The sequence below is a fragment of the Stegostoma tigrinum genome, chromosome 43, assembly GCF_030684315.1.
Source record: "Stegostoma tigrinum isolate sSteTig4 chromosome 43, sSteTig4.hap1, whole genome shotgun sequence".
In the NCBI taxonomy this organism is placed as follows: Eukaryota; Metazoa; Chordata; class Chondrichthyes; order Orectolobiformes; family Stegostomatidae; genus Stegostoma; species Stegostoma tigrinum.
Window position 1 is genome coordinate 6680980 of NC_081396.1, and position 21141 is coordinate 6702120.

At 55.5% G+C, this 21141-nt stretch overlaps 1 protein-coding gene across 5 annotated transcripts in view; it reads right to left on the bottom strand.

Annotated features, from left to right (window-relative positions):
* Positions 1–543: 543 nt before the first annotated feature.
* Positions 544–21141, bottom strand: part of cideb (cell death inducing DFFA like effector b) — a 24504-nt gene continuing 3906 nt past the window's right edge. Inside the window, exons 2-6 of one of the 5 annotated variants that reach the window (XR_009443152.1) lie at positions 20639–20780; positions 10879–11028; positions 9939–10126; positions 1533–1625; positions 544–895 (exon numbers count right to left, since the gene is read on the bottom strand). Coding sequence is in view for 3 of the 5 variants with exons in the window: in XM_059641789.1 (XP_059497772.1) it covers positions 7991–8111; positions 9939–10126; positions 10879–11028; positions 20639–20780 (601 nt within the window). In the remaining 2 variants the exon portion in view is untranslated. Of the gene's footprint in view, positions 899–1532; positions 1626–7883; positions 8112–9938; positions 10127–10878; positions 11029–20638; positions 20781–21141 lie in introns of those variants that run through there. The other 4 variants (XR_009443151.1, XM_059641791.1, XM_059641790.1 and 1 more) reach the window with 4 other exon arrangements.

Genomic DNA, 21141 nt, shown 5'->3' on the forward strand with positions numbered 1-21141 from the left:
TATGGTGTTTTTGTTCCCTCTGGTCAAACATGGTCATTACTTCTGTCCTGCCTTGACATAAAAGGCAGGAAATTTGTCACAGTTGTCAGCAATCCTCAGTCGAGTCAGGCTTGAACGGGCCGAATGGCCTGGGTGGAGGACGCTCATGGATTTGGACAACACAGAAAAGACCCTTTGACCCAGTGAGCCTGCATCGACATAATCGCCACACTTGTCCCATAATCCCTGAATGTTTTGATATGTTTGGAGCGCTCATCCAAGTATTTTCTTCTCCCCCCAAGGTTTCTGGCCTCCGTGACCTTCCCGGGCAGCGCGTTCCAGACTCCCACCACCTGCCAAGCGAGGGGGAGGAAAGTGCCATCCCCGAATCTCCTGCCCCTTTACCCCGAGACCGTGTCCCCCTCACAACTGAGCCCGGCTGCTGTCCGACCACAGTCATGGAGCTGGAGGAAGGACAGCAGGAGAGCTGCCGTCTCCTGCCTTCAGCCTGGTCTGCTGTAAAGAAAACAAGCCTGGCTAGCCCGGCGTTACAGGTAACTGGAATGAGTGGCCACGGAGTCTTTCACTGTGTGTTGCTATCACAACTCCCCATCTATTTAGACTTACGATTCTGCCTCCTAGTGTCTCTGTCTTTATTCCACTTGCACGCTCCCTCAGTGTCCGTGCCACAGTTCCCGTGGATAACATCAGTGATGATGTGGGGGCGGTGTGCTGGTGTCTGGAGACTTCTCACAGAATAAACATCAGAAGGAGTTGCACAGACAGTCCCCTTTAATGTTATCTGAATTCCTATAGCACTCAGCGAAGTTGAAACTCTCATATCCCAGCCTGTTAATTGCTCTCATCCGATATCTGATTCTTCCCGATCCCAACGTAATTACTTCCTGCGTATTCCCTGCTGGGAATGAAAGCAAGGCTTAGCACTATATTTTCCCAAACCTACCTCTTCCCTTGTTTGTGGATGGCCCAAAATTAATCTTCCTCCCTCACCCTGGCTTTATGAAGTGAGGTGCAGGAGATCAAGGACCAGAATGGACTGGATGGGCCGAACAGTCTATCTCTGCTCCTGCGCCTTGTGCTCCAAAGTGACAACGACTAGCATCCAGCTTCAGCAGGTAACAGGGAAGGTAAATGGAACGCTGTTTATTCGAAGGGGAGCAGGGTACAAAGCTAGGGAGGGTTTCGCTAAAGCGGCACAAGGCACTAGTTCAGGCTGGGAGGCTGCGGACGGGTTCAGGGCCCCGTATCCAAGCAGAGATGGAGATCAGAGGCAACACTGGGCTGATTCCTGGGCACAGAGGGACGGCCTGTACTCATCAGGGTTTAGAGGAATGAGAGGCAAATTTATTGAAACAGAGAGGGTTCTTAAGTGGGGGAGTTGTTACCCTGTGGTGTGGGAGAGTCTGGGGACGGGAGGGGGTGACCCTGTGCAGCGTGTAACAAGGAAGGGCTATCACATGGCGGTGGTCAGGGAGGCGGTTGCTGGCTCACTGCGGTGAAGAACGTGGCTATGTTTGTACAGGGCTACTCACCTGGGGGTCAGTGTTCACCAGGCTGGTTGCCTCATCAGGATAGAGCACGGTCAAGATCCAGTGTGTCGCTCCTTGGGCTGAGAGGGATCAGACCTTGAGAAGCCCGTGGGAGCAGAAAGTGACATTTACTGCGGTCGTGGCTGATCTGATCAATTTTGACTACTTTCGAAACCCCCCCCCCCACCTCCCGTAACCCTCAATCCCCTTCCTGATTATAAACCCCACTCTCCGTGTCTCGTCCTTCAATACCATCGATGACCCAGCCTCGACACCCACCCCGCCACGGTAAAGAATTCACTCCCCAAACCCTCGCTCCGTCTTCAGTGGGCGACCCCCTCGCTCCGAGACAGTGCCCTCTCTGGGTCCGAGACTCTCCCACGTGGGGGCTGGAAGGGGGGGCAGCAGCCTCGGGGTGGGGGAACCGGTCACCAAGCTGGGGGGTGTGGGAGCGGGTTATCCTTCAATATGCAGGCAGCAGTGAGACCACATGGAGTAATACAGCACGGGGACGGACCCTTCGGCCCAACCAGCCTGTGCTGACCCTAATCCCAAACTCAACTAGGTGCCACCTGCCTGCCCCTGGCCCTTATCCCTCCGAAACTTTCCCAGTCATGTACTTATCTCAAATGTCTTTTAATTGTTGTAACTGTCCCCCCACCCCCCAGAAGCTCTGTAACTGCCTGGAAGTCAGTGGTGAGTGGTGTTCCACAGGGCTCTGTCCTTGGGCCTCTACTGTTTGTAATTTTTATTAATGACTTGGACGAGGGGATTGAAGGATGGGTCAGCAAGTTTGCAGACGACACAAAGGTCGGAGGTGTCGTTGACAGTGTAGAGGGCTGTTGTAGGCTGCAGCGGGACATTGACAGGATGCAGAGATGGGCTGAGAGGTGGCAGATGGAGTTCAACCTGGATAAATGCGAGGTGATGCACTTTGGAAGGTCGAATTTGAAAGCTGAGTACAGGATTAAGGATAGGATTCTTGGCAGTGTGGAGGAACAGAGGGATCTTGGTGTGCAGATACATAGATCCCTTAAAATGGCCACCCAAGTGGACAGGGTTGTTAAGAAAGCATATGGTGTTTTGGCTTTCATTAACAGGGGGATTGAGTTTAAGAGTCGTGAGATCTTGTTGCAGCTCTATAAAGCTTTGGTTAGACCGCACTTGGAATACTGCATCCAGTTCTGGGCGCCCTATTATAGGAAAGATGTGGATGCTTTGGAGAGGGTTCAGAGGAGGTTTACCAGGATGCTGCCTGGACCGGAGGGCTTATCTTATGAAGAGAGGTTGACTGAGCTCGGTCTCTTTTCATTGGAGAAAAGGAGGAGGAGAGGGGACCTAATTGAGGTATACAAGATAATGAGAGGCATAGATAGAGTTGATAGCCAGAGATTATTTCCCAGGGCAGAAATGGCTAGCACGAGGGGTCATAGTTTTAAGCTGGTTGGTGGAAAGTATCGAGGGGATGTCAGAGGCAGGTTCTTTACGCAGAGAGTTGTGAGAGCATGGAATGCGTTGCCAGCAGCAGTTGTGGAAGCAAGGTCATTGGGGTCATTTAAGAGACTGCTGGACATGCATATGGTCACAGAAATTTGAGGCTGCATACATGAGGATCAATGGTCGGCACAACATTGTGGGCTGAAGGGCCTGTTCTGTGCTGTACTGTTCTATGTTCTAACTGTGTTTAAAAAATGTCCTTTTAAAATCTTGCTCCTCTCACCTCAAATGTGCCCCCTAGTCTTGAAATTGCCCCACCCCAGGGGGGAAAAGACACCAGCCATTCACCCTATCTATGCCCCTCATGACTTTATAAACCTCTCTAAGGGTCACCCCCTCAGCCTCCAACGGTCCAGTGAATAAAGTCCCAGCCCCTCCATACCACTGGGTAAATCTCTCCCGACCCCCCCCCCCCCTCCATTTTAATCACAGCACAGGGAGAGCAGAACAGGGCTCTCGAAGAAGCCTCACCCCGCTCCCTGGACAGCCCCAAGGTGAGACGTCCCCAGCCCCGACTCCCAAAGCTCCATCTGGAGTCCTGTGGACATAATTGGTCACCGTGCTCTCAGGAGGGTGGTAGTGTTTCGGAAGCAGTTCAGAGAGGGTTTACCGGACTCGAGTGAGGACTGCACCGTGGGATAAGGCTGGGCCTGCATCTTCCGGGAGCTTAGAAAAGCCAGGAGACAGAATTGGTAGAAAGGGGATCTGGCCAGCGGGGGACCGAGGAGAGGACGTCTCTTCTTGTGGGAGAGTCTAGAACTGGTTTTAAAATAAGTCGTTTAAAGCGAATGGCACGGCACGCTGGAGGGGCAGAGTGGCCTCAGCTCGTTTCCTTGTGCTCCTGGGTGTTCCAACAGTCGTCCGTCGTCAGCCGGGGATGGGCGTCACAGAGCCAGACAACACAGACCCTTTGGCCCAACCCGTCCGTGCTGACCCGCATATCCCCAAACTAATCCAGACCCACTGGCCAGCATTTGGCCCTCTAACCCCTTCCCGTCCATGTCCCCATCCAGACGCCTGTTAAATGCTGTAACTGTACCGGCCCCCACCCACTCCCTCTGGCAGGTCCTGACCCTCTGTGTGAAATAGTTACCCCTCAGCTCTCTTTTAAACCTTTCCCCTCCCACCTTAAACCTACCCCCGTCTAGTTTTGGACTCCCCCTACCCGGGGGGTGGGGGGGAGGAATACCTTGTCCATTCCCCCTGTCCATGCCCCTCATGATGTTATAAACCTCTATAAGGTCCCCCCGTCAGCCCCTGACGCTCCGGGCAAAACAGCCCCAGCCTCTCCCTGTAGCTCAAACCCTCCGACATCCCTGTAACTCTTATCCGAACCCTTTCACACCATCCTCCCTACAGCAGGGAGACCGGGATTGGACACAGTATTCCCAAAGCGGCCCTGACTGGGAGGAAGGTCTGGGCGGGATGTTTGAAGACCCTGATACACACCCGGCTGTGCCAGGCCGAGCTGTTTGCCGGGGCATGACGTGATCCCTGGCACTGTCAGTCCCTGCCCGTTGCCGCAGCGTTACTGCCATGTGGCCTGCCCCCTCCGTGCCCTTGGTGTCTTCCTGTGCTTCCCTCAGCTGCCGCTGGAGATGCCGACACTCCAAGTCTTGCCATTGGGGCGAGTCGAATGCGTAGAACGAAGCGACGGAATTTGGGGGTGGTTTGGGGCGAGGATGGCACAGCAAGGTCCCACAAGCAACGTGCGATCCCTCGATCCTTTTGCGTTGACTGCCGCTGGGTCCAGGGACTGAAACACCGCCTCCCCCACCCCCCCGAAATCCGACATTCCCCCCTCTTCCAAGACCCGATCCCGAGCAGAAAAGACCAGGGGCATCATCTGGACCCAGTGTTCATTTCGAAACGTCGTGTTAGGAGTAACTTGATTCAAATGAATAGCTGCAGCCCAGTACTATCACCCCTTAACGGGGCAATTAGGGAGCTGGCCATAAATGCTGGGCCCAGTCAGCGATGCCTCCCCCCACCCCACCCCGCAACACTGAGCAAACTGTTACGAATCTTAAGATGCAATTTAAATAGTAGGCTGGACCTGAGTTGGATTGTAAGATGGAACTAGTTGCAATCTAACTTACGATGTGACTTCACCCGGGTGGTACGCAAATTATGGTGCACCTTAACCCAGGCTGGAACATGGACTTAATCTGCACCTTAACCCAGGCTGGAACATGGACTTAAGATGCACCTTAACCCAGGCTGGAACATGACTTAAGATGCACCTTAACCCAGGCTGGAACATGGACTTAATCTGCACCTTAACCCAGGCTGGAACATGGACTTAAGATGCACCTTAACCCAGGCTGGAATATGGACTTAAGATGCACCTTAACACAGGCTGGAACATGACTTAAGATGCATCTCAACCCAGGCTGGAACATGGACTTAAGATGCACCTTAACCCAAGATGAATATAACTTATGATGCAGCGTAATCAAAGTTGAAGTGTAATTTAGGATGCAACTTAGCCAAAGTTAAGACATAACTGAAATCTAAGTTGGGATGTAACTTAATGAGTCAGTGAAATCGAAATTCTGAGAACCATCGGAGGATTGACAGGCGTGAGAGAGTGGTGGCGGGCCGGGGTGGAGAATGGCCCTCTCCCAACTGTGGGGAGAAGGTCTACGGGCTCAAACGGTGAGCGCTCATTGGGGTCGTGGCGCAGACACAAGGGGCTGAGTGGTTTCCTTGTGCACTGTGACCATTCCCCAGGGTGCGGGGGGGTGCTTTCTTTAGTTCTGCCCACCCTCTGCCCCTCCTCACTGCGGTTCAGGAGCGAATGGCGAGGTGCTGTAGTTGCCTGTTTGAAGAGAGGAGCCGCACTCAGTACAGAATGGACCAGGCTGATATTTAATTGCAGCGAGTGTGTGCGCGATCAATGGTACTGAGAATCGGGTTATGGCTGCACAGAGCTGATTGGCTTTGTGACAGTTTGACTGCAATTCAGTGAGTGTGTGTCTCTGTTTGTGTGTGAGAGTGTATGTGTGTGTGATAGAGAGTGTGTGTCTGTGTGTGTGATAGAGAGTGTGTGTGATAGAGTGTGTGTGTGATAGAGTGTGTGTGTGATAGAGTGTGTGTGTGATAGAGTGTGTGTGTGATAGAGTGTGTGTGTGATAGAGTGTGTGTGTGATAGAGTGTGTGTGTGATAGAGTGTGTGATTGTGTGAGTGTGTGAGATTGAGAGTGTGTGAGATAGAGAGTGTGTGAGATAGAGAGTGTGTGAGATAGAGAGTGTGTGAGATAGAGAGTGTGTGAGATAGAGAGTGTGTGATAGAGAGTGTGTGATAGAGAGTGTGTGTCTGTGTGATAGTGTGTGTGATAGACAGTGTGTCTGTGTGAGTGTGTGTGATAGAGAGTGTGTGTGAGTGTGTGTGATAGAGAGTGTGTGTGATAGAGAGAGTGTGATAGAGTGTGTGATTGTGTGTGATAGAGAGAGTGTGATAGAGTGTGTGATTGTGTGAGTGTGTGTGATAGAGAGTGTGTGTGATAGAGAGTGTGTGTGATAGAGAGTGTGTGTGATAGAGAGTGTGTGTGATAGAGAGTGTGTGTGATAGAGAGAGTGTGTGATAGAGAGAGTGTGATAGAGTGTGTGATTGTGTGTGTGTGTGTGATAGAGAGTGTGTGTGAAAGAGAGTGTGTGTGATAGAGAGTGTTAGAGTGTGTGTGATAGAGAGTGTGTGTCTGTGTGAGTGTGTGTGATAGAGAGTGTGTGTGATAGAGAGTGTGTGTGATAGAGAGTGTGTGAGTGTGTGTGATAGAGAGAGTGTGATTGTGTGTGAGTGTGTGTGATAGAGAGTGTGTGACTGTGTGAGTGTGTGTGATAGAGAGTGTGTGTGATAGAGAGTGTGTGTGATAGAGAGTGTGTGTCTGTGTGAGTGTGTGTGATAGGGAGTGTGATTGTGTGTGTGTGTGATAGAGAGTGTGATTGTGTGAGTGTGTGTGATAGAGAGTGTGTCTGTCTGTGTGAGTGTGTGTGATAGAGAGAGTGTGATAGAGAGTGTGTGTCTGTGTGAGTGTGTGTGATAGAGAGTGTGTGTCTGTGTGAGTGTGTGTGATAGAGAGAGTGTGATAGAGTGTGTGATTGTGTGAGTGTGTGTGATAGAGAGTGTGTCTGTGTGAGTGTGTGTGATAGAGAGTGTGTGTGATAGTGTGTGTGATAGAGAGTGTGTGTCTGTGTGAGTGTGTGTGATAGAGAGTGTGTGTGATAGAGAGTGTGTGTCTGTGTGAGTGTGTGTGATAGAGAGAGTGTGTCTGTGTGAGTGTGTGTGATAGAGAGTGTGATTGTGTGTGTGTGTGATAGAGAGTGTGTGTGTGAGTGTGTGTGATAGAGAGTGTGTGTCTGTGTGAGTGTGTGTGATAGAGAGTGTGATTGTGTGTGTGTGTGATAGAGAGTGTGTGTCTGTGTGAGTGTGTGTGATAGAGAGAGTGTGATAGAGTGTGTGATTGTGTGTGTGATAGAGAGTGTGTGTCTGTGTGAGTGTGTGTGATAGAGAGTGTGATTGTGTGTGTGTGTGATAGAGAGTGTGTGTCTGTGTGAGTGTGTGTGATAGAGAGAGTGTGATAGAGTGTGTGATTGTGTGTGTGATAGAGAGTGTGTGTCTGTGTGAGTGTGTGTGATAGAGAGTGTGATTGTGTGAGTGTGTGTGATAGAGAGTGTGTGTCTGTGTGAGTGTGTGTGATAGAGAGAGTGTGATAGAGTGTGTGATTGTGTGAGTGTGTGTGATAGAGAGTGTGTGTCTGTGTGAGTGTGTGTGATAGAGAGAGTGTGTGATAGTGTGTGTGATAGAGAGTGTGTGTGATAGTGTGTGTGATAGAGAGTGTGTGTCTGTGTGAGTGTGTGTGATAGAGAGTGTGTGTCTGTGTGAGTGTGTGTGATAGAGAGAGTGTGTCTGTGTGAGTGTGTGTGATAGAGAGAGAGTGTGTGCGAGTGTGAGAATAGCTGGATCAGTTGTACCACTCTGCGATGTGGTCACTTCCCTCGACCAGGCGCCGCACTAACGAGGATGCAGTGACGAGGATCTGGCCGAGCCCGTACATCAGGGACGAAGTGACACGGAGCATCTCCCTGCGGAGAGAGCACGTCAGGTCCTGAGGCAGGTCGAGATCAGCCGCTCCCGCACCTACTCAATGGGGAAAAGCAAACTCAAGCCCTGGCAGAGCTGTGGAGGGGGGCGAAGCTGTGCACAACACAGGCACCTCCCTGTCTCCAGAGCACGAGTAACCTCACCTCCATCGAACACAGCATGCGGGGTGCGTCCTCCGAGATGCTCCCCTTCCCTCCCCCAGACCCAGGATATTGGGGGCGAAGCAGTGCTGGGGAAGCCATGGAACATCAAACGGGGTAGCGGATGCACCCTTCTCTCATCTGCCACGTGCGTGTGCGGTCCCAAATGTAACTTGGCGTTTTTAACAGCCCGGACCAGGAGATGGCCTGGGTCTTGCTGCATCGGGACCCATTGGTCACACACAGACAGGGAGTGGGGAAGGAGGCGATCAGCGCGCTCGCCTTCATCGCTCAGAGCCTTCGAGCGTAGGGGCTGGGGACGTCCCGCTGGGGTTGTACAGGGACGTTGGAGAGGCCTCTTCTGTGTCCCGTCCCGGTCTCCCTGTTACAGGGAGGATGTTACTGAGCTGGGGAGGGGTCCGGGGCAGATTTACCGGGGGAACGGAGGGTTTGAGTTACAGGGAGAAGCTGGGACTGTTCTCACTGGAGCATAGGAGGGGGTGACCCTTTCAGAGGTAAATAAAATCATGAGGGGTCTCGGTAGGGTGAATGGCAGGTGTGTTTTCCTGAGGGTGGGGGATTTGAAGACTAGGGGGCACGTTTTTAAAGTGGGAGGAGAAAGATTTAAATGAGGCAGGGGGTGGGGGGGGGCAATTTTCTTTTTTGATAGACAGAGGGTGGTCCGTGTGTGGGATGAGCTTCCTGAGCAAGTGGTGGGTGTGGGGACAGCTACAGAGTTTAACAGACATTTGGATAAGTTCATGGATAGGGAAAGGTTTGGAGGGATAAGGGCCAGGAGCGGGCAGGTGGGGACGAGTTGAGTTCGGGATTAGGGTCAGCACGGACTGGCTGGGCTGAAGGGTCTGTTTCCATGCTTTACAACCCAATGTCCTCCGTTGTGTATACACTGCTGTGCTCGCTTAAAATTCGGCATTTTCCTCATTGTTTGGATGTGTGCAAGCTCAGTGTCATACAGCACGGAAACAGGCCCTTCGGCCCAACACGTCCGTGCCAGCCCACGTATCCTAAATTAACCTGGTCCCATTGGCCAGCATTTGGCCCTCTAACCCGTTCCTATCCATGTCCCCATCCCGATGCCTGTTAAATGCTGTAACTGTACTGGCCCCCACCCACTTCCTCTGGCGACTCCTTCCCCCCCACCCTCTGTGTGAAATAGTTACCCCTCAGGTCCCTTTTAAATCTTTCCCCCTCCCACCTTAAACCTACCCCCCCTCTAGTTTTGGACTCCCCCCTCCCTTGGGGGGGGGAAAGACCTTGTCCATTCCCCCTCCCGATGTTATAAACCTCTATATAAGGTCCCCCCCACTCAGCCCCCGACACTCCGGGGAAAACAGCCCCCAGCCTCTCCCTGTAGCTCAAACCCTCCGACATCCCTGTAACTCTTATCCAAACCCTTTCACACCATCCTCCCTACAGCAGGGAGACCGGGATTGGACACAGTATTCCCAACGCGGCCCTAACCCATATCCATGTACAGCCCCAACACGACCCTCCCAACTCCCTGTACTCAGCGCAAATGAGCTACTGTTTCATCAGGACGACCGAAGATAACGCCCAAGATGCTGCGATACTGTTTGTAACTCCCCGGGCTCTCGCGGTTACACTCAGAGTGACGGCAGGACGGGCACCCGCAGGCTGCGCTGTTACCTCAGAACCTTCTTTGGCCCGAGACACTTGACATCGAAGGTCATGGAGTACAGTCCATAGAAAGTAGCGCGAACGTTGAGTGAGCCAAACAGATCCCTGGGGTTGAGCTTGTAGATATCGAAGGTGATGCGGGCGATGTCTCTGGCGTTCCTGGGTTTCTGGATCAGGGAACAGGAAACCATCCCCCTCTGCGAAAGGAGGGCCAAGCCCCAGATTACGGCTCAGATACTGAGGAAGGCTCCCAGGTTTGGTAGGAGTCCGGGCTCAGCTCCGTGCTAAAGCTCCCTCTACGCCGTCACCACCCCGCCAACCCTGCTTCCATCAAACACTCCCAGGGACAGCACGGGGTTAGATATAGTGTAAAGCTCCCTCTACACTGTCCCACTCCATCACACACTCCCAGGACAGAATGGGGTTAGATACAGAGTAAAGCTCCCTCTACACTGCCCAACCCCCCCTCATCAAACACTCCCAGGGACAGCACAGGGTTAGACACAGAGGGGCGTTTTCCAAGGGGCCTGGAGTCACTTGCACAGGCCCAGACGCAGGTTAGAGCGGCAGATCCCCCACCACCCCCCCACCAAAAAAAACTGTGCGGGTCACACCAGACAGTTCATTGGGTTAAAACTCACCCCCCACCCCCCCCCCCACCGAGGACGGTCACCGGGCCCCCTCCCTTGCCCTGCCCAACCTGGGGGATGTGCTGGGTCAACCACTGGTCAATCATCACTGACTCCAAATGGAAAGGGTGTGCCTGGTGGCTAGTAGGGGTGGCCGTTTGGCCCTTCTAGCCTCTGTGTGCTGTGCCCCCTGTCACTGCTTCCCCCAGCCCCCAACAGGTGCCAGCCTGTCCAGCAAGGTCCACCTACCGTCCCCCACCCCCGCCAACCCCATTTCTGCCCAGCAGGGGTCCGGAACACCCCTCCAGCAGCTGACCGACCTTGGGAGGCTTCCATCGTTGGCCCTTCTGCAGCACCATGAAGCTGGTGTCGTCGTCCAAGTGCTGGAAGAAGTCTTCGTTGTCGACGGCGGTGCCATCTTCCTCCAGGACCAGGGTGACCACTCCCGTGAGGAGCAGGACGTCCAAGGCCTGCAGGCGGTGGGGGAGGGGAGGCGGGTGGGTGGGGGGGCCAAGAGAAGGAGGGTGGGGGTGGGATTGGAGGAGAGAAGCGCGACGCGGTCAGCCACAGGAGTGGGAGGGGGCCGTTCGGCCCATCCACCAATCGGCGGGGTCGTGGGCTGATCCCATCATCCCCGACTCTCGCTTCCCTGCCTTTTCCCCCGTCGATCCCTTCCCAATTAAAAATCCCTCTCTCTCTCGGCCTTCAATACCCTCGATGTCCCGGCCTCGATAGCTCCCCCCCACCCCGACCCCCAGCTCCTCCCCCCCCACTCAGAGACAGAAGAAATCCCTCCCCATTCTCCATCTTCAGTGGGCGACCCCCTCGCTCTGAGATGATGCCCCCTCTGGGTCCTAGACTCTCCCACACAAGGGGGTAACAACCCCTTCCCATCTCCCCCCTGTCAGGTCTCCCCCAAGAACCCTGTCTGTTTCCATAAGGTCGCCCCTCATTCCTCTAAACCCCAATGAGTACAGGCCCGTGTGTCTCCCCCTCTCCTCGTCAGGCAGACCCTCCCTCCCCGGGATCAGCCGAGGTGCCCCACCATGGCCCTACACAGCAGCAGGGCAACATCCCAGTTTTTCTATTCCATTCCCCCTTTCAGTGAACAGCAAGATCCCACTGGCGTTCCCAATCACTGCGTACTGACTTTGTGTGAGGCATGTCCCAGGTCACTCAGATCCCTCTGCACCACAGAGTTCTGTCACTCCCTCACACTCTCTCTCTTTGCTCAAATTAGAGATATTTTCTAATCTATCTCTTCAGAGATGGATGCATAAAGTCACTCAGTGTGGAAACAGACCTTTCGGCCCATCCCATCCGTGCTGACCCAGATTACCCTAAATTCATCTCATCCCATCTGCTAGCATTCGGCCCCCTATCCTCCCAAACCCTTCCTATCCACGTCCCCATCCCGAAGCCTTCTAAATGCTGTAACTGTACCGGCCCCCACCCACTACCTCCGGCAGCTCCTTCCCCCCCACCCTCTGTGTGAAAATGTTGCCCCTCAGGTCCCTTTTAAACCTTCCCCCTCCCACCTTAAACCTGTGCCCCTCTAGTTTTGGACTCCCCCCTCCCTTGGGGGGGAAAGACCTTGTCCATTCCCCCTCCCGATGTTATAAACCTCTATAAGGTCCCCCCCCACTCAGCCCCCGACACTCCGGGGAAAACAACCCCCAGCCTCTCCCTGTAGCTCAAACCCTCCGACATCCCTGTAACTCTTATCCGAACCCTTTCACACCATCCTCCCTACAGCAGGGAGACCGGGAGTGGACGCAGTATTCCCAAAGCGGCCCTGACCCATATCCATGTGCAGCCCCAACACGACCCTCCCGACTCCCTGTACTCAGCGCACTGACCCATAAAGGCGAGCGCCCCGAACACTACCCCCTCACCGCCCTGTCTACCTGCAGCTCCACTTTCCAGGAACTACATCCCTGCTCCCCCCGAGGTCTCTCTGCTCAGCAACACTCCCCCAGGACCTTCCCATTCAGTGTATAAGCCCTGCCCCGGTTTTCCTGGTAGGGGACACCTCTGGAGCAGGTGGGACTTGAACCCTGGCCTTCTAGGTCAAACGTTGGGCCATTATCACTGTGCCGCATGAGATTAAAACGATAGGGGTTCGAATGGTGGAGCAAGTTACGTTTCCACACCATCTGACAAACATTGGCCAATTTCGCCACGTCTTTGCCCCTCCTCGTCTCCATCGCTGCGACGTTGGCAAAATTTCACCTCCCTGCGTCCAGCCCTTCCGCTGCTCAAGGCTTCGAGCAGCTGGCCTGGGTGTCAGGGCACCCTGCCGAGCCGAAGGCCACCTGTTCGAGGTGGCTCACTTCGTCCAGTTGGCTTCCCGTGAGACGGAGGGTCAGGGCGAGGCCATTCTGCCCGTTGGTTCTGCTCAGCCATTCGATCGGGGCTGCCTGATCCCCACGATCCTTGACCCCCGACCAACCAGGAACCGATCTATCTCTGCCTTAAAGACACTCATTGATTTGGCGTCTGCAGCCCTCTGCTGCAATGCATTCCACAGATTCAAACCCCTCTGGCTGAAGAAATCCCTCCTCTTCTCAGTTCAAAAGGGACATCCCTTGACCCTGAGCCCTTGGGTCCTAGCGTCTCCTACTGGTTGAAACGTCATCTCCACGTCCCCTATGTCCAGGCCTCTTGTGAATTTCAGTCCGATCTCCCCACATCCTTCTCAACTCCATCGAGTACAGGCCCAGAATCCTCATCCGCTTCACGCATGACCAGCCCTTCGTCGCCCAGGATCATTCCCGTAAACATCCTCCGAACCCCCTCCCACACCAACATGCCCTTCCCGAGAAGGGGGGGCCTGCTCACGATATTCCAAATGTGCTCTGACCTGTATCCTGAGGAATCGCAGAGTCCCTGCTGTGTGGAAACAGGCCCTTCGGCCCAACGGGTCCACAGCAGCCCTGAGGACAGCCCACCCAGACACTTTCCCCTGAGAACCCACCTACTGTACGCCTCCCTGAACGCTATGGGGCGATTTGGCATGGACAGTCCACCCTAACCTGCACATCTTTGGACCGTGGGAGGAATTCCAAACAGACACGGGGAGAACAGCGTGGAATTGAAGCTGGGTCCCTGGCACAGTGAGACTGGCATTCAGTGTTCTTCCAGCCTCCTGTTTGCCATTCCTGACCACAGCCTGAGAGAGCCTGAGGAGCACATCTCTGCTCTCGGATTCTAAACCACTTCCCAATCCTTCCCGTGGTCCCAACATTTTACTCTCTCGCACTTTCACCTCTTACATTGTGCAGACAACATCGATGAGGCACCTTATTGAATGTCGCTGGAAATCTAATTGTACATCAACGGGCCCCCATCTATACACTTTGCTGTTTCCACACTGGAGTGGCTCAGTGGGTAGCGCAGGTATGTGTGGGTTAGCCATGGGGAATTACCCATAGTGCACAGGGATGTGTGGGTTAGGGTGGGATAGCCGTGGGGAATTACCCATAGTGCACAGGGAGGTGGGGGTCAGGGTGGGTTAGTCGTGGGAAATTACCCATAGTGCCCAGGGATGTGCAGGTCAGGATGTGTTAGCCATGGGAAATTACCCATAGTGCACAGGGATGTTGGGGTTAGGGTGGGTTAGCCGTGGGGTATTACCCATAGTGCACAGGGATGTGGGGGTTAGGGTGGGTTAGCCGTGGGGAATTACCCATAGTGCACAGGGATGTGCGGGTTAGGGTGGGTTAGCCGTGAGAAGTTACCCATAGTGCACAGGGATGTGTGGGTTAGCCGTGGGGAATTACCCATAGGGCACAGGGATATGCGGGTTAGGGCGGGATAGCCGTGGGGAATTACCCATAGTGCACAGGGATGTGCGGGTTAGGGTGGGTTAGCCGTGGGGAATTACCCATAGTGCACAGGGATGTGTGGGTAAGCTGTGGGAAATTACCCATAGTGCACAGGGATGTGCGGGTTAGGGTGGGTTAGCCGTGGGGAATTACCCATAGTGCACAGGGATGTGTGGGTTAGCCGTGGGGAATTACCCATAGTGCACAGGGATGTGTGGGTTAGCCGTGGGGAATTACCCATAGTGCACAGGGATGTGCGGGTTATCCGTGGGGAATTACCCATAGTGCACAGGGATGTGCGGGTCGGGGGGTGGGGTTAGCCCCGGGGGGAATTACCCATAGTGCCCAGGGATGTGGGGGTCAGGGTGGGTTAGCCCCGGGGGGAATTACCCATAGTGCCCAGGGAAGTGGGGGTTAGGGTGGGTTAGCCGTGGGGAATTACCCATAGTGCCCAGGGATGTGGGGGTCAGGGTGGGTTAGCCGTGGGGAATTACCCATAGTGCACAGGGATGTGCGGGTTAGGGTGGGGAATTACCCATAGTACACAGGGATGTGTGGGTCAGGTTGGGTTAGCCGTGGGGAAGTACCCATAGTGCACAGGGATGTGCGGGTTAGGGTGGGTTAGCCGTGGGGAATTACCCATAGTGCTCAGGGATGTGCGGGTTAGGGTGGGTTAGCCGTGGGGAATTACCCATAGTGCACAGGGATGTGCGGGTTAGGGTGGGTTAGCCGTGGGGAATTACCCATAGTGCACAGGGATATGTGGGTTAGGGTGGGTTAGCCGTGGGGAATTACCCATAGTGCACAGGGATGTGTGGGTCATGGTGGATTAGCCGTGGGGAATTACCCATAGTGCCCAGGGATGTGCGGGTTAGGGTGGGTTAGCCGTGGGGAATTAGCCATAGTGCACAGGGATGTGTGGGTTAGGGTGGGTTAGCCGTGGGGAATTACCCATAGTGCACAGGGATGTGCGGGTTAGGGTGGGTTAGCCATGGGGAATTACCCATAGTGCACAGGGATGTGGGGGTTAGGGTGGGTTAGCCGTGGGGAATTACCCATAGTGCACAGGGATGTGCGGGTCAGGGTGGGTTAGCCGTGGGAAATTACCCATAGTGCACAGGGATGTGCGGGTCAGGGTGGGTTAGCCGTGGGAAATTACCCATAGTGCACTGGGATGTGCGGGTTAGGGTGGGTTAGCCGTGGGGAATTACCCATAGTGCACAGGGATGTGGGGGTTAGGGTGGGTTAGCCGTGGGAAATTACCCATAGTGCACTGGGATGTGCGGGTTAGGGTGGGTTAGCCGTGGGGAATTACCCATAGTGCACTGGGATGTGCGGGTTAGCCGTGGGGAATTACCCATAGTGCACAGGGATGTGGGGGTTAGGGTGGGTTAGCCGTTGGGAATTACCCATAGTGCACAGGGATGTGGGGGTTAGGGTGGGTTAGCCGTTGGGAATTACCCATAGTGCACAGGGATGTGGGGGTTAGGGTGGGTTAGCCGTGGGGAATAACCCATAGTGCCCAGGGATGGGGGGGTCAGGGTGGGTTAGCCATGGGGAATTACCCATAGTGCACAGGGATGTGGGGGTTAGGGTGGGTTAGCCGTTGGGAATTACCCATAGTGCACAGGGATGTGGGGGTTAGGGTGGGTTAGCCGTTGGGAATTACCCATAGTGCACAGGGATGTGGGGGTTAGGGTGGGTTAGCCGTTGGGAATTACCCATAGTGCACAGGGATGTGGGGGTTAGGGTGGGTTAGCCGTGGGGAATTACCCATAGTGCCCAGGGATGGGGGGGTCAGGGTGGGTTAGCCATGGGGAATTACCCATAGTGCACAGGGATGTGGGGGTTAGGGTGGGTTAGCCGTGGGGAATTACCCATAGTGCCCAGGGATGGGGGGGTCAGGGTGGGTTAGCCATGGGGAATTACCCATAGTGCACAGGGATGTGGGGGTTAGGGTGGGTTAGCCATGGGGAATTACCCATAGTGCACAGGGATGTGGGGGTTAGGGTGGGTTAGCCGTGGGGAATTACCCATAGTGCCCAGGGATGGGGGGGTCAGGGTGGGTTAGCCATGGGGAATTACCCATAGTGCACAGGGATGTGGGGGTTAGGGTGGGTTAGCCGTGGGGAATTACCCATAGTGCCCAGGGATGGGGGGGTCAGGGTGGGTTAGCCATGGGGAATTACCCATAGTGCACAGGGATGTGGGGGTTAGGGTGGGTTAGCCATGGGGAATTACCCATAGTGCACAGGGATGTGGGGGTCAGGGTGGGTTAGCCGTGGGGAATTACCCATAGTGCCCAGGGATGGGGGGGTCAGGGTGGGTTAGCCATGGGGAATTACCCATAGTGCACAGGGATGTGGGGGTTAGGGTGGGTTAGCCTTGGGGAATTACCCATAGTGCACAGGGATGGGGGGGTCAGGGTGGGTTAGCCATGGGGAATTACCCATAGTGCACAGGGATGTGTGGGTTAGGGTGGGTTAGCCGTGGGGTATTACCCATAGTGCACAGGGATGTGGGGGTTAGGGTGGGTTAGCCGTGGGGAATTACCCATAGTGCACGGGGATGTGCGGGTTAGGGTGGGTTAGCCGTGGGGAATTACCCATAGTGCACAGGGATGTGCGGGTTAGGGTGGGTTAGCCGTGGGAAATTACCCATAGTGCACAGGGATGTGGGGGTCAGGGTGGGTTAGCCGTGGGGAATTACCCATAGTGCACAGGGATGTGGGGGTTAGGGTGGGTTAGCCGTGGGGAATTACCCATAGTGCACAGGGATGTGCGGGTTAGGGTGTGGTAACCGTGGGGAATTACCCACAGTGCACAGGGATGGGCGGGTCAGGGTGGGTTAGCCGTGGGGAATTACCCATAGTGCACAGGGATGTGCGGGTTAGGGTGGGTTAGCCGTGGGGAATTACCCATAGTGCACAGGGATGTGCGGGTTAGGGTGGGTTAGCCGTGGGGAATTACCCATCGTGCACAGGGATGTGCGGGTTAGGGTGGGTTAGCCGTGGGGAATTACCCATAGTGCACAGGGATGTGGGGGTTAGGGTGGGTTAGCCGTGGGGAATTACCCATAGTGCACTGGGATGTGCGGGTTAGGGTGGGTTAGCTGTGGGAAATTACCCATAGTGCACTGGGATGTGCGGGTTAGGGTGGGTTAGCCGTGGGGAATTACCCATAGTGCACTGGGATGTGCGGGTTAGCCGTGGGGAATTACCCATAGTGCACAGGGATGTGGGGGTTAGGGTGGGTTAGCCGTTGGGAATTACCCATAGTGCACAGGGATGTGGGGGTTAGGGTGGGTTAGCCGTTGGGAATTACCCATAGTGCACAGGGATGTGGGGGTTAGGGTGGGTTAGCCGTGGGGAATTACCCATAGTGCCCAGGGATGGGGGGGTCAGGGTGGGTTAGCCATGGGGAATTACCCATAGTGCACAGGGATGTGGGGGTTAGGGTGGGTTAGCCGTGGGGAATTACCCATAGTGCACAGGGATGTGGGGGTTAGGGTGGGTTAGCCGTTGGGAATTACCCATAGTGCACAGGGCTGTGGGGGTTAGGGTGGGTTAGCCGTTGGGAATTACCCATAGTGCACAGGGATGTGGGGGTTAGGGTGGGTTAGCCGTGGGGAATTACCCATAGTGCCCAGGGATGGGGGGGTCAGGGTGGGTTAGCCATGGGGAATTACCCATAGTGCACAGGGATGTGGGGGTTAGGGTGGGTTAGCCGTGGGGAATTACCCATAGTGCCCAGGGATGGGGGGGTCAGGGTGGGTTAGCCATGGGGAATTACCCATAGTGCACAGGGATGTGGGGGTTAGGGTGGGTTAGCCATGGGGAATTACCCATAGTGCACAGGGATGTGGGGGTTAGGGTGGGTTAGCCGTGGGGAATTACCCATAGTGCCCAGGGATTTGGGGGTTAGGGTGGGTTAGCCATGGGGAATTACCCATAGTGCACAGGGATGTGGGGGTTAGGGTGGGTTAGCCGTGGGGAATTACCCATAGTGCACAGGGATGTGGGGGTTAGGGTGGGTTAGCCGTGGGGAATTACCCATAGTGCCCAGGGATGGGGGGGTCAGGGTGGGTTAGCCATGGGGAATTACCCATAGTGCACAGGGATGTGGGGGTTAGGGTGGGTTAGCCTTGGGGAATTACCCATAGTGCACAGGGATGGGGGGGTCAGGGTGGGTTAGCCATGGGGAATTACCCATAGTGCACAGGGATGTGTGGGTTAGGGTGGGTTAGCCGTGGGGTATTACCCATAGTGCACAGGGATGTGGGGGTTAGGGTGGGTTAGCCGTGGGGAATTACCCATAGTGCACGGGGATGTGCGGGTTAGGGTGGGTTAGCCGTGGGGAATTACCCATAGTGCACAGGGATGTGCGGGTTAGGGTGGGTTAGCCGTGGGAAATTACCCATAGTGCACAGGGATGTGGGGGTCAGGGTGGGTTAGCCGTGGGGAATTACCCATAGTGCACAGGGATGTGGGGGTTAGGGTGGGTTAGCCGTGGGGAATTACCCATAGTGCACAGGGATGTGCGGGTTAGGGTGTGGTAACCGTGGGGAATTACCCATAGTGCACAGGGATGGGCGGGTCAGGGTGGGTTAGCCGTGGGGAATTACCCATAGTGCACAGGGATGTGCGGGTTAGGGTGGGTTAGCCGTGGGGAATTACCCATAGTGCACAGGGATGGGCGGGTCAGGGTGGGTTAGCCGTGGGGAATTACCCATAGTGCACGGGGATGTGCGGGTTAGGGTGGGTTAGCCGTGGGGAATTACCCATAGTGCACGGGGATGTGCGGGTTAGGGTGGGTTAGCCGTGGGGAATTACCCATAGTGCACAGGGATGTGCGGGTTAGGGTGGGTTAGCCGTGGGGAATTACCCATAGTGCACAGGGATGTGCGGGTTAGGGTGGATTAGCCATGGGGAATTACCCATAGTGCACAGGGATGTGCGGGTTAGGGTGGGTTAGCCGTGGGGAATTACCCATAGTGCACAGGGATGTGGGGGTTAGGGTGGGTTAGCCGTGGGGAATTACCCATAGTGCACAGGGATGTGCGGGTTAGGGTGGGTTAGCCATGGGGAATTACCCATAGTGCACAGGGATGTGTGGGTTAGCCATGGGGAATTACCCATAGTGCACAGGGATGTGTGGGTTAGGGTGGGTTAGCCGTGGGGAATTACCCATAGTGCACAGGGATGTGTGGGTTAGGGTGGGTTAGCCCCGGGGAATTACCCATAGTGCACAGGGATGTGGGGGTTAGGGTGGGTTAGCCGTGGGGAATTACCCATAGTGCACAGGGATGTGCGGGTTAGGGTGGGTTAGCCCCGGGGAATTACCCATAGTGCACAGGGATGTGGGGGTTAGGGTGGGTTAGCCGTGGGGAATTACCCATAGTGCACAGGGATGTGTGGGTTAGGGTGGGTTAGCCGTGGGGAATTACCCATAGTGCACAGGGATGTGTGGGTTAGGGTGGGTTAGCCGTGGGGAATTACCCATAGTGCACAGGGATGTGCGGGTTAGGGTGGGTTAGCCGTGGGGAATTACCCATAGTGCACAGGGATGTGGGGGTTAGGGTGGGTTAGCCATGGGGAATTACCCATAGTGCACAGGGATGTGCGGGTTAGGGTGGGTTAGCCGTGGGGAATTACCCATAGTGCACAGGGATGTGGGGGTTAGGATGGGTTAGCCGCGGGGAATTACCCATAGTGCACAGGGATGTGCGGGTCAGGGTGGGTTAGCCGTGGGGAATTACCCATAGTGCACAGGGATGTGTGGGTCAGGGTGGGTTAGCCGTGGGGAATTACCCATAGTGCACAGGGATGTGGGGGTTAGGGTGGTTTAGCCGTGGGGAATTACCCATAGTGCACAGGGATGTGGGGGTCAGGGTGGGTTAGCCGTGGGGAATTACCCATAGTGCACAGGGATGTGCGGGTTAGGGTGGGTTAGCCCCGGGGGAATTACCCATAGTGCACAGGGATGTGCGGGTTAGGGTGGGTTAGCCGTGGGGAATTACTGATCCGCCGATGGTTCTGGAACAAGACAGAGAGCTCAGCCGTCGGCGCGGAGCAAGGGACGGGGTTCGCCGGCAGTGGGCGGGGGAGGGGAGCGAGCCACGTCGTTTCCGTGCGCGGCAGGGGGCGCCGAGGGCTCGGCGAGTCGGCAGTCGGGCTGCCCTCCGGCTGATTGGCAGCGCCTGCCCGCCCGCCCCGTGCCCGCCCGCCCGCCGGCCGGCGTCGCGGCAGACCCACCTTGTTGATGAGCTCTCTCAGGCTGCCGGCCGTCACCCCTGTCCGGGTGGTCCTGTCGTGGTCGCAGATGCGGAACGGCCTCTGCGGGCTGGGGGACGTCCAGAATTTCCGGGTCAGCTCCGAGCTCGCCGTGGTCACCGTCCTGTGAGGGTCAGGGTCGGGGGGGGTGGAGGTGGGGCAAGGGTTGGGTGGCGGTGGCGGGGGGGGGTGAGAACCGGAGGGCAAGGTGACATGGTGCAGCTCCTTTATTCCCCCCACAATCTGTCCACGCACCCCCCCCTCCCCAACACAGATGCCCATGGTTAGGCGCGCCATCCCCATATTGGCCAATATTCGACCAAATTGCCCACCCACGCTGGGCACCGAAGCGCAGGAGGCACCCAGAGAGTGGGGGTGGGTGGGGTTTAAAGGGGGCACACAGTGTGTGTAGAGGTCTTGCCAGGTCTGTGCCCAGGGGGGCCCGGCTGGAGGGCTGCCCGAGTGAGCAACGCCGCTCCCTCAGA